General features: G+C 30.3%; 1 protein-coding gene across 2 annotated transcripts in view; it reads right to left on the bottom strand.

The window, feature by feature from the left end:
* Positions 1 to 2,363: 2,363 nt before the first annotated feature.
* Positions 2,364 to 17,436, bottom strand: part of LOC134725461 (ubiquitin carboxyl-terminal hydrolase 43-like) — a 21,865-nt gene continuing 6,792 nt past the window's right edge. The window contains exons 4-11 of one of the 2 annotated variants that reach the window (XM_063589287.1): positions 16,648 to 16,765; positions 15,024 to 15,127; positions 14,124 to 14,204; positions 13,193 to 13,319; positions 12,730 to 12,852; positions 11,645 to 11,813; positions 9,666 to 11,015; positions 2,364 to 7,934 (exon numbers count right to left, since the gene is read on the bottom strand). In XM_063589287.1, the coding sequence (XP_063445357.1) occupies positions 7,363 to 7,934; positions 9,666 to 11,015; positions 11,645 to 11,813; positions 12,730 to 12,852; positions 13,193 to 13,319; positions 14,124 to 14,204; positions 15,024 to 15,127; positions 16,648 to 16,765 (2,644 nt within the window). In that variant the 3' untranslated portion in view covers positions 2,364 to 7,362. The remainder of the gene's footprint in view (positions 7,935 to 9,665; positions 11,016 to 11,644; positions 11,814 to 12,729; positions 12,853 to 13,192; positions 13,320 to 14,123; positions 14,205 to 15,023; positions 15,128 to 16,647; positions 16,766 to 17,436) is intronic. The other variant, XM_063589289.1, reaches the window with a different exon arrangement.

The following is a 17,436-nucleotide window of genomic DNA, read 5'->3' as shown; positions in this document are numbered from 1 at the left end:
CATATACACCTTACAAGCATTCCATACACCAAATTTGGTAGACCTATTGCATACAGTATAAGCAAAACAGACCAAACACAAAAACTTAACTATAACTACTGAACCATAAAAATGAGGTCAAGGTCAGAAGACACCTGCAAGTTGGACATGTACCTGACAGGCATGAGGAACTATCAAGGTATGCACATACCAAATTTGGTTATCATAAGAAGAGAGAAATTAATATTACAAAAAAAATTGTTTTCAAGTAGTCATGAAATAAATAAAAGAGCCATGAAAATGAGGTCAAAGACAATGTACATGTGACATTCGGAAATTTCCTAAAATAAGGTATCTTTATATAAAGTATGAAGCATCCAGGTCTTCCATCTTCTAAAATATAAAGCTTTAAGGAAGTTGGTTAACACAGCTGCTGATAGATAACTATTCCTATGTTGGGTTTCTGAGACAAGTTAGAGACTCAACCATAAAGGATTTTCCAGTTGTGTCCATGCTTAATATCATAAACCATACAACCAAAGCATTTCAAAATTTAATATATTGTGACTGATGACAAAATGGAGGTCAGCATTGACAATTTACACTTTCACCTTTCAGAAGTTGTTGTTCTTGAAAGATTTAAAAATGGTGTTTCCAGTGGGGTCCATGCTTTATTTCATGGAATGTTCAACCAAAGCTTTTAAAACTTTAATATGTTGTTACTGATAAAAAATTAGAGGTCAAGTTCAATATTGATGATTGTTACTCTCACTGTTTTAGGAGTTGGAGGTCCTTGTGATGTTAAAAATGCCAGGATACAATCAAATGTTAAATAAAAAGGAACGTTTCCATGGGACACAGATGATGCCCCACTTGCATATCATATAAAGTTATAAAGGGACACAACTTAAGATCATTATCAAAGTGCTTGTAAGCACCGAAGGTTAAAGATTGTTTTAATTTTTTTGAGTGAAACATTGCATTGTATAAAGTAATGGTTGTTAATTTAGCTACATTAATGGACAAAGGAAGATAACTCTAATTTTAAAAATTAATTTTAACAATTACATCGTTGATATGTTTAGAACAGAACTGGAATGATTGAAGTTACGCCACCAAATTTCAAACTTGATCTGTATTTTGTGGTAATAGCATTGTGTATAAGTTTAATATTATTTGGTTGAGGCAAACTAAAGTTAGAGAATGAAATAAAAAAATCAGCATTTTTTTCATTTGTTTAGGGGCATAACTCTAAAACGGTAAATGTGACACCACCAACATTCAAACTTGGTCTGTGTTTTGTGGTAATAAGCAATTTGTATAAGTTTCATAATCTTTGGTTGAAGCAATCTAATTTTAGAGAACTGAATCCAACTTGGGGACAGACGTACACACAGATAAGGAAAAACTTTATGCCCCTCAATACGGCAGGGGCATAAAAAGTCGGTTTGCTGTCACTCTGACAGTTACAGTTTGTCTTATATTGTGCTGGTTTATCACTTTTCTAGTTTACAGGATGGTTGAGCATTCACAAGCACCTTTAACCCCTCCACATTCTGTATGTGCCTGACCCTAGACTGGAGCCTGTAAATATGTGATTGTTGTTTGTCTGTATGTCACATATTTGATTTTTGTTTATTATGTTGTACATTAACCTAGCCTATAAGGTTTTTTGCTTGGAATTTAGTCTGGACCCAGATATATTTATTAGCTGTTATTGCCTTTAAACTAGCTGTCAGTAACTGTTAATGTGAGTGCTCTTAGATGGGTATAAATGATATTGTTATTTGTACTGTAATATATAAGTGTCAATCTGACAATTCAAGCCAATTTGACTTTTACAATTTGTTTATATATTGTGCCGCTACACTACCCTCCCTGGCTAGGAAAGGGTAAAGCACTGACAATCATGTTTATTTATGTCATAAATCTTGTCATTATATTTTTATGTTTGAATTATTTTACATTTTGTCATATCAGGGCCTTTTCAAGCTTACTATAATGTATATTGTTTGCTCATTGTTGAAGGCTGAATGATGACCTATAGTTGATTGTAAAAATAACTTCACTTCATTGGTTGAATTTCCATTGTTTAGGATGTTTTTAACCAATCACAACATTTTGGTGTAAAATATTGAAAATATTACCCAGAATGCATTAGATTTTGAAACGGCAAATTGACCAAACAGTTTGCAACATCTAACAAACCTAACCCTGAAAGTCAGCTTAAGGGGTAAATAATTATCATTGAATGGTCTTCATTCTACCAAATTCTCCATGACAAAATGATAAGGCATGCTGCCTTTATTCAACCAAATTAAAGATCCTATCCATTGGACTATATTCAAACCATGATTTTAATAACTTAAATAAGAGTGCAGAGATAAAAAGTTTAACATTTTATTCAATAAGGTGTACATAATAACAATAAATGATTACAAATAAAAAGCCATGTACAATGCATGATCCTGATCTGTGTGTATAAACATGATGTTAATCTGAATACATAAACATGATCCTGATCTGAATAAACATGGTCATCATGATCTGTATGTATAAACATGATCATGATCTTTATGTATAAACATGATCCTTATATTTATGTATCAACTTGATCATGATCTATATGTATCAACATGATCATAATTGGGATGTCTAAACATGATCATGATCTTTATGTGTAAACATTATTCTGACCTGTATGCACAAATATGATCATGATAGGTATGTATAAACATGAACATGATCATGATAGATATGTATAAACATGATCATGATAGGTATGTATAAACATGATCATGCAATATATGTTTAAACATGATTCTGATCTTTATAGGTAAACATGGTCCCCATTTGTATGAATAAACATTATCCTGATCTATAAGTGTAAACAATTAATCTGATTCATGATTAGTATTGCCTTTATCATATTAATCTGTGTGTAATTTGGAATGATTTGTATTGTATAATTCTTATTAAATATTGGAATAAAATTAACAAATCAAAATAAATCATTTAAAAGTTACATAAAAAAAATGAAAATTATAAAACACCTTTACTTAATCAGTAAAACTAAATGATAAAAGATGATATTCAGTGTTATAAAGTATTAAAATATCTTTGTTTACAAAATCAAAAATTATAGTGATAAAAAGTTTTTAAAAAATCCCTTCTTAATTTTGTTAAAGCTGCCAATACAATTCTATTATGATAACTTTTTTTCTTTAAAAAAAGAACATCTTTCAGCTTATGCAATTTTGAGTTAATTCAATGAGTAAAGAATTTTAGAAACATCTTGCAGTCTTAATCTTAAACTGTATTACATGCTAACCAATAGTGTTGCTTCTGATTCTAAACATATACTTAAATTTTCTATCAAAGAAATAAATAATTTTGATTTTACAATCAATAAACTTAAAACAGTAGTACAACTCCGTCAACTGTATCATATAGATATATCAACTAAAAATAAAAATAAAATAAACACAACCCCATAAAAATAAACAAGTAAATAGATATGATATGATAGATATGTGAATGTTAAAATAATATGTATGCTATATACAATGATCAATGATTCTAATACAAGCACTTGTTTCTATGAATAACAACATTCCAGTGTGTGTTGACAATAAAAAGAAAATGAGCCTACATTGGTCTAATATCAAATAAAGCTTGACAGAGAGAAATAAGCATATTTTTAGTTCATTTAAAACCATAATGAAGAAAATGCAATTCTATTTTTGCATATTATTTTACACACTAAAAATAAATTTATTAATGTGCTGTTCTTGAAATTAACACATTAGTTTTAATAGCAGAACTAGATGATAAGAAGAATCTGTATTGCTTGTCTTGCTCATGAATTCAAGTAATTCTTCTTTTTTGTAGTATCCTGACTATCATGTTAGATAACTATAAGACTTCAAACCTCAATTTTTTCCCTTTGCTTGTGATGTTCTAAATATAGATTATTTCTTCCTGATTTTGTTCTCTTGTTTTTTATTTGATAAAGTATGTATTTCTTGGTTTATTTTAGGAGAATTAATGTTTCAAGACAATATCAGAATTTTCCTCTCATCATTCAACTTTTTTTCAGAGAAAATGTCTAACAATTGTTATATGATTTAAACTGTAGTATAACTCTCTAAAGTGTTATTATTTTTACAAAAATAGTAGTCAAAATAATTGTGGTGTGAAGTCTGTATAGATATCGTAGCAATATTTTATAAGCTTTAAGGCAAACTGGCGAAAAGTATATGTTAGATATTTTCTTAAATGCCCTGGTTTAAAAAAAAAAGAAAAAAGATGTAACACCAGGGCAAAGCAGTTCAAGAGAATATTAACTGTCAGTTTATAGCTGCCAAGGGAAGACATTTGGCTAATGATGATGTCACATGCTAAATCAAATAGTATGCTTGGAGCTGTTTATCAACATCAGGCCTTGTGTTCATAAAACTTTTGAGCACAATTTGTGTACTCAGACTTGAGAATCAACCAATCAAAATGCTGGATTTCATGTTTCAAGCATGATTTTTGTGCTCCGAGCACTGAGCAAAGTTTTATGACTTCAACACCAGCCTTTACAGTTTGCTCAGATGTCATGGCTGCTCTATATAAGTTCAATTAGCTATATTGAAATAAAAATGTTGCACAATAATGCCACAATTAACCAACGAAATCATTTTCTAATTTTTCAGACTTTTCCATTACCCGTAACTAGAAGATATGTAGTACAAAAACATCCATATAAACAAATCTGAGTGTTAATCTTTGACACCTTATGTTTTTATTATAAACTGTAATATAATCTTCCTAAGAAGTATGTACAAATATTGAAGTGAATAATTCTTCAGATATAAACATTTTGATGGATAGAAGATACATAAATTAGTAATTATTTGTAAATAATAAAATAGAAATTGTTAGATTTTACAGGCAAGATAAAAATAAACAATACTGAACTAAATTAAAATATACAACTTATTTCTTTATAACAATTGCATATGATCACTTAAAATTATCACAATATGGCACAAGACTTAAAAGGACAAATAAAAATTACTTGGTTCACAAACAACTGAAATATAAATATGGGTCAGTATGATGCGTACTCATGAGCACAGCATCTTAAAATCCACACTGTGCATTTGCAAAACCAAAAATAAGTAGAATAAAGCTGTTATTTTTAATCATTTATCAAGAAATATCTTCATGTTTCTTTAAAATACAGTTCTTACTGTGAAAATTAAAAGATGCCATGAACATTTATTCCGAGAACCAAATAGTTTTTAATATGGCCTAATTCACATTACAATAACATTTCATCATAAATCATGATGTGGAGAAGTTATTTTTGATACAATTAATCGTTATTCACCTGCATACAATCCTTATTAATAAATCTACCAAGAAATAAAAACTAAAATATTTTTCTTCAATTGCAGATCAATTAAATTTCCTCACATATCAAAAGTTGACTAAAACAAAAAGTTCTATAATAATTAACAATAACAACTTCTAACAAATTTTGATTTTCTAAAATAAAACTCATATGTACATGACTTACTCACATATATCTCACTTGGAATGGTGTAATGTATATGTATATAAATAAGAACATTTAAAAAATCAAATATTAACCTCACAACCAATCTATCATACAGATATGGAATGGTCAATCAAAACATCACTACAAAAGTAATTTATTAAAATAATCAATTACATTTAATGAAAATAAAGTCCTTTTCCTGAAAAGAAAAAAATCTTTTTCTTATACTAAGACCATAAAATGACAATATTTCTTTGCATTTCAATGAAAATGATCAGTTGTCCAAATGATTTAAATGAAATTTACAATTTTACCTGTTAATAGATCTACTGAATATGATCATAGATCTTAGTCTTTAATGTAGTGCCCTTCAAAATCTAAGATTAAAGGTCATACAATTAGTATCACAATATTTAATGTTAATGAACTCTATAAGATAACAGTTTTCGTTACAAAGCAACAACAATTACTAGTAACTTGCTTAATGGCCTTCTCTACAATGAATGAAAATATACAAATAATTGCACCAATGATCTTTACAGATAATGCCATGTATGACTGTCCATATTTACAATATCAAATAATTATAATATCTTGTACAATTCACATATATAAGAATACTCAAATGCTCTCTAAGCATTCTAAAATAATTGCTTAAGAATGTCTTTCCTTCAATAAAGAAAAGTCTGTGATCACAATATCCAACCCCTTTTCCACCCCCTGGGAGTTTTATGTTACAATACACTTTTTCAGTTTGACCACTTTTGTCAATGATCATGAGGTAAACCCTGCCATTTTTCAGTCATAATTTAAATCTTCTACTCATATGTTTTTATCTCTATATATTATAAACAACAATATCATCAAGGCTAAATCATAGTTTACTAATAGAATAAATTAAACTGGTGTTTTAAAAAAAATCATCAAATTGAAATTTTAACCCACTAAAGCATAACTGAGAAGAAATGAAATCATAATCTGTTGAAACAAAAATTTAATATCTATCATGATGTGTTAGGAAAGATATATATCTACAAAAAAAACAATACAAAATTCCACCATCCCTTCACATCATATTTGTTCTGAAATGGACTTCAATCTCAACATTAGATTTATGAAATAATTTGTATATCACTGCAGTAGTTGTAATGGGGAGATGCTTGGCCTTAAATACAAACAAATGCATCATCCTAGTTTACTTCAAGGTACACTAATACCAATACTACAAAAAGCAATAAATACTATAAATCTACTTTTAAATCAATTTTACAGGAGAGAAAAAACAGAAAAAATAGTGAATAAGCTCAACATTCAGAAGAAAAATAAATTATACTGATATACTGTTTCATAAACTAAATAGTCTTTTATATAATGTACAGAATACACAATCTTTATAAAAGATTAGCACCATATCTAACACATATGTACACTTATGTACATTTCTTTAAGAGGTCCACAGTAAAGAAGAACAAAATTATGAGATTGAAAGTAAGGGATAAAAGTCAACAGTAGAAATATTGCAGAAACAACCATTTGTAACATATTTCATAATGTACATCATGTAAGTCTTAGAATAAGACTCAAATATTTATAATGTGGCTGAAAAAAAACCCTCTAAATACTGTCAGAAGAAAAAGTAGTCAAATTGATTATATGATATCTTTGATATAATTTGTGCATTGATCTGAGTATTGTCTATTTGTAATTATTTCATCCCACAAAGAATGATCCTGAACCTTTTCAAACACAGAACACTGACATGAAACTGTAAAAAAAAATATTCAGGTACCAGTACATTTCACATTGTAAATCTTATAACAGAAATAACTTCATCATACAGAAGATTCTTTCATACAAGGTGAATACATTTTCTCTTTCCTTAATGACTTGACCTTTTCTTTAGGCTTCACAACGAAATGTTTCTGAGGTTTGTAACGAGGCATATTATCTTCGGAAAAAGATGAGGATTCTGATGGGCTAGGTTCATACACAGGTTTTCTAGAGCCTGGAGTATTATAGGCTAAATTATCATCCGTTTTTGATTTGGGCATTCTATCATGCTCTAGTCCATTATGGGATGATGAGTAGTTGTCTGACTGGTTCTGATGATAACTACCTCTTTTTGTCTGTGGTCTATTCTTCACATTGTATACATCATCATTTGAATTTGAAACTTGTTGTACTGGTAGGTCAAATTGAATTAAAGGTTCAAACTGTTCCTTGTTGTTTTTGGCATTTTGATAACTTATACTTCTTTTGTAGTCGTCTCTCTTTGAAGACCTTGTCTGTTCTGTTCTCCTGTTAAGTGTTGCTACAGGTGGTCTATCTCGTTCAGTGTCTGAAACCTTCCTGTTATATGTACTGATAAGGTCGTGAACTCCTTTATTACATGGAATCACAGCTTCTGTAATGATAATATGTTATGTTAATATTGTTCTCAGGATTTATCTATTCATATGATCTCCGTGTTGAAGACCATACCTTAACCTATAATGGTTTACTTTCATAAATTGTGACTTGGATGGAGAGTTGTCTCAATGGCACTCATACCACATCTTAAATCTATATATTTGTTTCTTATATTTTAATAAATCTTTATTAATTTTTAAGTGATGCTGACAAATCCAAATCAAGCATGCTATTGGTTCTGCATTCTTCTATACAATCAAGCTATCAGGATTTGAACACACTTTATTCACTTTAAAGTTTCTAGAAGAAAAACACAAGTTATTATATACAAGAATATTTCTGTTATATATTCAAAATATTGAATTGCTCAGCTTCTCCTTTAAACATTGATCGATAATGGAACTTTTTTTTTCAATTCAAATTTAAACCGATAAATAAAATACAATGAACATATCATGAGCCAATTAACAAATTAACACATTTCAAGTTTTAATTTTTTTACCCTTAGATATCTTTTTTAGTTTAAATTCTAAACTAAAAAAGATATCTAAGGGTCAACATAAAGTATTTAATATACAATTATGGACAGTAGAAAAGGTGAATATCCAAAATTGTCAACCCTAAAAGGTTATTTCTCTGAGGGTTATAACGCCTGGACTTTTAAGGGTTGATCATTATGAATATTTGCCTTCTCTAAGGGGCACAAAAGTTTATCATACTAAACTAACAATAGCCTTCAAGACCCTTGAAGATGCATGTAAAAGAAGCAAAGGAGCTCGAGCAATTCTATTATTTATTTCTAAAAGTGGCATTTATGTAATTACAGATTTCAAAACACTTTTCTCAGAGAGTTGTTTTGTGTCTTAGAAATCCTTATATGTACAAACAGTGTAGACTCTTTTGGTAAAATACGTCTATGAGTTGCCATAAAAAGGACCATTCACAAATGCTTTTATCATCAGAACTAGATCATTTTCAAACCTTGTTTCCTCATCACACCACTTAATTGACTTTGAATACAAACAAACAAATTTCTGCAAAAGATGGGTTAAATTTTTTTTTTTTTAACTCTTCCATTTTTCATCTCAATAACTGAATTACAAAATGTAATTGAAGACACACAATAAAAATCTTTAGAGTTGATAAAATACAACTGCCTTAAAACAATCATAGATTAAAACATAGCATATGTTTTCAGTTACTGAATGTTAGCTAAAAAAAGCATAACCTGATGATAATCATAAATTATCGCTATTTTGTGCATTTTTCCTTTGAGTTTGATCATTTTTTGTGATAATTTTCATATCATGTTTTTCGCTTGAGATGGAAAAATTATTGCTAGAAACTAAGGAGGTCACATGGCGTTGCTAACGAAATTGACATTGAAATTGACAACGTCGTCATAGGTAAAATAGCGATAAACAGATTATCATTAGTCATCTCAACTATAATCTATATTATGGTTATCTCAAAAAGATTAATTTTCTCTCAAAGATGGTACAGGGAAAGTGAGAAAAGCAATTAAGTTGAGACGACCAATGATAATCTGTTAATTGCTGTTATATCTATGACGACGTTAATTTACGACAGGTATATGGGCCCTCAGATTCTAGTGATACTTTTTTTGTTGTTGAGAGAACTTATATATCACTTGAATACACTGAGAAAGAAAATCATCAGTCAGCAAAAACAAAGGAAAATTTTGTAAAATAGCCATAAAACTTACTTATCTCCTCATCGTATACCCTCTGTTGTGCTATTGTTTGTGTGTGCAAATCTTCCTCAGATCTGGATGAAGGAAGTCTTGAGTATCTATTATTAGTACTTGAACTCCTTTTAACAGGAATTGAATTTTGTCTTTTAAATGGCGACTTTGAAGACTGCTGACCTTGTGTACATTTTCGGGGAGGCTGAGGAGTGGACCAGTGGGTAGGAATCTGTCTGTTTGTTTGTGGAGAAGGATCTTTTACAGTAACTCTAGAATCCCTGTCATCATATCTTGACTTACTTTGTTGTGGAGAAGGATCTTTAACAATAACTCTAGAATCCATGTCATCATATCTTGACCTATTTTGTTGTGGTGTTTGCTTCCTTTGTTGTTGAGGTGAAGGATCCTTTAAATAAACTCTGTTGTCAAGTTCATCATAGGATGCTTTATCTTGTTGAGATATCTTACTTTTTTGTATCTCAGAATCGTTCCGAGCAACTCTCGATCTTTGACTAGAATCTCTTTGTGGCCTTTGTTTAATGTCAGATGTTTCAACTTTAGCACTAAAACTTTGTGGTGCACCATTTGAGTAATTTTGTGTATAACTCTTTACAGGGAGTTCAGTTCTAGGTGGAATTGGGGGTACTTTTTCTGATTTTGATGGTGGGTAGGCATTCTGACGATTGTACAAATTAGACCTACCAGACGGTGGCTTGTCAACCAAGTCTACCTTAAGGTTAGATTGCTTATTCCCAGAACTGGGAGGTAGTTTTACCCTAAGATTCACATCCAACGAACTATCAGGAATACAATGCTTAGTCTCCCCATTTGTTGACATCTGACTATAGTTAGAATGTGTTTCTTTTGACTTAGAAGTTTGACTTAAAGCATTTTGTAACAAGTCTGGTGGCAGTGCTTGTGAATTTGGTGGGTTATGAACTAGTTTTGAAGATACATGTCCCGCAGGAACTGGAGGTAAAGATTTCCCCACATAACTACTTGACGAATTACTAGTAGTTTTCTCTTCACTTTTAGATGACAAATCACTTCGTCCACTGTTCTGTCTTGAAAATAAACCTTCCTTTTCCTCATTTTCATAATTCTGAACACTGAGTAAATTTTCATCTTGTGGACTACCATCTTTAGCACTTTTGAAGTCACTAGAATTGACATTTGAAAGAGAAGGACATAATTTGAAAATCCAGTGAGTTCTATTTTGTAATCCTTCTGTTATTTTTGAATTTGATCCTCTTTTCTGATAAAACAATAAATAGGCTGATGATTTCTTCACATCTGCTTCACTAATAGATTTGACTTTGGAATCATCAAACTCATACCATTTTCCATCCAGGGGATTTTTACAAAAAGCTGAAATATATTTTGTATTTTATTTACATTTTACAAATGTTGCATATAAATTGATCTACAAACACAGTTAAGATTAGTCATAAAATATGTATGCAGTATCAATTCTCTATAGTGAGTTTACTTTGATGTTGACAAAGAGGTTTTAATACTTATATTTGCAATTCAATCAGAATAAGCTATTTATTGTAATTTAGTATCTACTTTTTGGTCATCTAATACAGTAAAGAAAATTTCCCACCTGGACCCGAGGTGTTAAAGAAACTCAGATAGCCCCAAAAAAACATTAAGATGAAACAATATGGTTTTAAAGGTCATATAAACACCCAATCATTAGGACTTCAAGCTCTATAGCATCCCTTTTCTGTATAATATGTGAGATGCCCAAAATGTCTTTAATAGGTGTTTATAGGAAGCAAACCAACCAAAATAAACATGTAGATGATACAATATAGCCTTCAATTACAGATAATGACCAATGCTTAATCAAAGTGATATCATAGAAACCATATTCTCATGAAAATAGAAATATGACATAGATGTAGCCTCTGAAGAGATCATGACTACTTCTCTAATGTGTATGGTTAGGCATTGTAATTTTTCATAATAGAAAAATTAATATAAGATTTTACCTGTATAATGACCTCCTAACATGTTACCATAGTGATTGCAGACCCCATACAAATCATAAATGCTGTGGTCAATTCCAGCTTGATTCCTGTGCAATATATGATCTGACATGTCCATACCTCTAACAGGGAAATCTACTAATGTATTTAGTTTATTTCTTCTAGCACCAACCTGCAAAAACAAAATACATGTATACTCAAGATATAATACTCACTTCACAATAATAAAGTTGGAAATAACATTAAAATTACATTCACAGAAAAGCCAAATAAGGATTACTACCAAAAAAAAATACAAGGACAAGTATACTGCTCTTTTAAGTAGTTAAACAAATTTTAGCTCTAACAATCCAAAATCTAGATGTTGTATGCATCTTATAGGGTCTTTGCATCAGAAATAAACATATTTATTCTCAACCAGCTGTTGGCATTATACAGGTTATGTTCTTCTCATATATTTTATGATGGTATGATACTAAACCCCTAACGGGAGGGATTGTGCTTAATATTCATATGATGAAGACATAATCAACAAATCAATTTAAGTGAGGTCTGGAGGCTAGCATGTAAGTAACTACTAGTAGTTCTATGTTAATTTATGTATCATTGTCATTTTTGTTTAGTTTCTTTTGTTACCTATTCTGACATTGGACTCTGACTTCTTTTAAGCTGAGTTTTACTGTGTGTATTGCTGTATGTTTGTTATTTCTACATTGACTAGAGGTATAGGGGGAAGGTTGATATTTCACAAAACATGTTTAACCCCACTATATTTCCATGCCTGTCCCAAGTCAGGAGCCTCTGGCCTATGTTTATAGTCTTGTATGATTTTAATTTTAGTTCATTTATATATTTTGATGTTTAGTATGACGTCTATCATCACTGAACTAGTATACATTTTGTTAAGAGGGCAGCTGAAGCATGCATCTGGATGTGGAATTTTCTCTGTGTTGAAGACTTATTGGTGGTCTTCTGTTTTCTGTTGTTTGGTCAGGTTGTTGTCTCTTTGACATATTTCCCATTTCCAATCTCAATTTTTCTTATTTTTTTCCCATTAAAAACAATAGGTAAAGTATTGATCAACCTACCTGTCTGAACCTTTTTAGATGTATGACTAGAACATTAGGAACTGACCATAGTCCTAATGTTTTGGTTGCAGCTTGTTGATATTTGTGACAATGAGGACAATTCCAGGCATCATCTCCACTTAACTAAAATATATTCATACATAATAAAATTGTCATCTAATGTTAATGTATATCTTTTTTATTTTAATTTTATCAGCATTAAATTCAAAGTTGTAACTGATTCATTTAAAAATGTGTTTAAGCATAGCTCAATATTTTTTCAATACAAATTTTAAATCTAACTACATGTTTTGTATTGATTGATAAATTTAAAATCTGAAAAGCTAAATATTTTCCTGTGATTTTTTTACAAAGTTTTTTTTTGTGGGTATGCTTTATTCTTATTTATAGATTGTATGTAAATAGATAAAGCATTATTGAAAATGATCCCCCAAAATGCATATTTAACAACAATTAAACTTACTGTTTCTTCTTTGGTGAATAACTGTAAGCAGTTATCTAATGATACTTTAAATGGCTGTTGAGAACTCTGACGTAATCGTTTATAAGAATTATGCTCATCAACTCTGTTATTTTCATCTGCTATAACCCTAAGAGAACAAAAGAAACACACTTTTTTTTACATGGATATGTTCATGATATACTATATAGTAAAAATTTGCCACATCCTAAATCCTAATGATGAAAAACTAGCTAATGATTTATGTTGCAAGTAGTTTGTGATGATCATATCAAAGGAAACATGTGTACTTAGTTTCAAGTTGATTAGACTTCATCTTCATCAAAAACTACCTTGACCAAAAACTTTAACCTAAAACTTTAACCTGAAGTTTGACAGATGGATGGATGAACAAACAGATAAATGAATGGACGAACAGACAAATGCACAGACCAGAAAACATAATGCCCATAAATGTGACATAATAATAAATGGTGCATAAAAACTTGAAAAGAAATTATATAATGTAAAAGTTTACATGCATGGATATGCTACTTTTGTGATCAACTTAAGGTTGGCTAACTCACAGCATCAACAATGCTTATATTTTACATACCACTATCTTGTTAATGTACCTGCATTTTTGTATTTGAGTTTGAAGTATCAGGTAGACAATTTCTTGAATGGAGGTAGTACAGGTAGTGCAGATTGTTTGTGTATTTTACTTTTAAAACATGTGGATTTTTTTTAATGTTTCATGCTAAGTAATCATTGTAAAGGACAGAACAGTTTTACATTAAATTGGTCAATGACTTTGAACTGCTACATAAGAAGCAAACCATGCAAGGGCTGTTTAGCCAGTCAAGGTCGTTAAAAACTTCCATATGTTGTACTGCTATATTATCATAAAATTGCTTTGTATAATGATATTCAATGTTGTGTAATAATATGATACCTTGATTGAACTGCAGGTTCCCATTCAGCCACAAGTTTAAGATGTTGAGGTCCATACTCATCTCTACACATAGACATTGCCCTGTTAAGTAAAACACAACCTTAAATGTGTGTACATGTAATTGTATGTAATAAATCGAAGATGCGGTACACTTCTTACAAGTTTGTTGCATTATGACAAAAATTTGTGATTTAGTCCCTTCTGAACAATAGTTATTTTTAGTAAATCCTGTATAATGACGATCATGCAAATGCTTGATGAACTTTTGTAGTGCAAAGATACGGTCCAACACAATTGACATACTTTATCAGTAAGGGACATAACTTGAAAGTGATCTTTTGGTTTTTGTTAAAATATTTGTCTGAGGCATTTTTTCGTGTTTTGTAATGAAATATGCATTGAAATATCTTTTTTATGAATCAATTAAATCCTTTCCTGAAAGATGGTAGAGATAATTGCCACTGGACAATAGGCAAACATCAATTCAATTTTTATTCATACTGAAAAATTACCCTTTTTCAATGAATAAAACTCCCAAACTCAGTAATGCAGAATTTGAAATTTATAAAAATCGTAAGGGAGCTCATGTCAATAAATACAAAAAATTCACCAACATTCCATGCAAATTGGTAAAAATGTTTTTGATTTAATGAACATCATTTGATGACGGACAGAAGGACAAAGGTATACAATAAAATGTCCAGTAAATAGGCGTAAAAACATCTTCCAAACATATACCATAGTTAGCCCATAGATGTAATATTATTAGATGGGTATTACATCTATGGTTAGCCCTTAATCATTCAAATGGTTTTTATACACCCATTTACGGGACATTTTAAGGTATACCTTTGTCCACTTGGCGTTTGTTCTTCAGCCCATATTTATTTAAGTCCTTACCTTTCTACCAGATTTGTTAACAATGGCATCTCTACATCCTGCTGTAAGTAAGCTTTACCAGAACTGCCATCAATAACTTTAATTTTAAACAAAATACCCAATTTCTGAAACATAAACATAGAATTTAGAATACTAACTAGTTTATCAGTTCTAAATAATAATAAAAAATATATATTGCAAGGGACAAAAGATAAATGCAATATGAGAAATGCAAAAAAGAGTACCATGAATAAGAAGAAAATGTCTTAAATTATCAGATTGAACAGAATGTTTCTTCAACAGTAGCATACAGAGGAATATTCATCTGTAAGATCAGATAATTGGAGATAACCCAACTAACTTTATTATATTTTTTTGTAATTTCATATGCTTATTTCCAGATACATAATTTTCAAAAATAAAATGATGACTGTTTAAGATCCCATTTTCATTGTTTGAAATTTAATAACTAAGAGATTTTCTGTTTTTACCATTGTAAGGAAATGAATGCGGTAAACTGAATACATTTCACAAAAAAAAAAAGAATTTTCCTGTTTCGACAGATGAAAGGTCCTTATAAACACAGTCTTAACAAGGAATTCCAATATTTAGTTTTATCTGGTGTGTTTGTGTTTTAGTACCAATCAAACTGCTCCATGACATTATGTTACATGCAACTTCTGGAGCCCAAATTAAAAAGATCTTTTAAATGCCATAAACGTTTTGATACTAGACACTGTTATCAGTGACCTACTTTGGTTTAGATTGGCCTTGTCCTATAGTGTTTTTTTTTAAATTTTGAGATAAAAGAAATAATGAGATTACAATGGATGATAGCCATCAAGTGATGACAGAGTCGATGACAGAAGGTAACGTTCACCTCAGGCCATGCCAGTGGGCTACAAATTGAACAACAGATTCTACAACATTGTTATGAGAGATTCAACATATCTTATTTTGTCGTAATCAACAGTGGCGGATCCAGAACTTTTCCTAAGTGGGGGCCTGCTGACTGACCTAAAGGGGGGGGGGGGGGGGGGGCCACTCCAGTCATGCTTCAATGATTCCCTATATAATCAACCAAATTTTTCCCACAAAAGGGGGTCCCTCGATCCACCTGTGATCACATTCAACAAGCTGTGTTTTTATGCATTTCCTCAAGAGGAAAAAAAAAGTGAAGCAATTTATTTCTATATAGTGACATGCTTATTCTCATTCAAAATCACTTGTGTATTATAGTTATACAAAAATGTATTGATTTTGTATAAACCTTAAAGGATAATATGGCATTATGATTTGTTTATAACTGCAGGCAACAATCCATTTTAATCAGATTATGTACACCATATCATAACCATAAATAGAATTTTAATGTCAAAGCTGACATCAATCAAGCTTAAGTAAGCAAGAAAAATATAAACAAATTTTTACTAAATGGAACATCAAGATTTCAATATTTTATTAGTAAAAATTTATATATCTTTGAGTCAATTAGAAAAAAATATTGTTCATGAACATTTTTTTAATCAAATCATCTTCTTAATGACATGTATAAAATTGAAGAGAGCAATTCGATTTCTCTCATGATCTTAACATTATTCTCCAGTTTAATGGTAAAGTTTTGTAAATATAATATCTTATGTACCTGAGATAATAGACCTTCCTTTACACAATCTGCCATATGCTTCAAGATTTCTTTTTGTAATGATTTGTAGTCAATATCTCTGTCAACTTTCAGAACTTGAGGTGGACTGAATCTAGTGCTGCAAGGAAAATGTTATGTTCAAACTGTTAATTCCAGGACAATCTAATGTTTCCATTACATTTTTTTATCGTACATATTCAAATTAGATTCTTATAAATTCCTTGGAAAAAACACAAATGAAGTTTTAGGGACTAAGTTCATACAAATTCTAGTATAGTTTATATAAAACCAAGATAAAAAAAAATATTTCAGTAATTACCTCATCAAAAATATAACTAAATCAAATCAAACATGTCTAATTCACACAAATGGTTTTTATAACAATTATTTGACCCCTCATGTTGAATTAAGTTCTGGAATGATCCTCATTTTGATTTAAAGCTTAAATAATTGTATCTAAATAATGAGCTATAGAGGCATAGATGTCTTTTCAGTGTGGTTATTTCTTTTTTTTTTAGGATGCTGTCACACATTATTGTCATGATCATACAATGATTTGTGTTTTTTCTTTATCATAATGAATAAAAGGTATATGTTGATAGGACCATAAAATCAAAAACATAAGATACCTACAGAAGATAAAGATTGATTGATTGATTGATTGTAGGTGATTTAATGCCACTTTTGGGCTATTTCTCAGCAGGCAGTTTTTATTGGTGGAGAAAGCCTGAGTGCACAGAGAAAACCACTGAAATTCCATGGGAAAACTAACAATCTTAGTCAATTAAG

The sequence above is a fragment of the Mytilus trossulus genome, chromosome 7 (assembly GCF_036588685.1).
Source record: "Mytilus trossulus isolate FHL-02 chromosome 7, PNRI_Mtr1.1.1.hap1, whole genome shotgun sequence".
Classification (NCBI taxonomy): Eukaryota; Metazoa; Mollusca; class Bivalvia; order Mytilida; family Mytilidae; genus Mytilus; species Mytilus trossulus.
The sequence above is the reverse complement of the archived record's forward strand: the minus strand, read 5'-3'. Positions and strand labels throughout refer to the sequence as shown.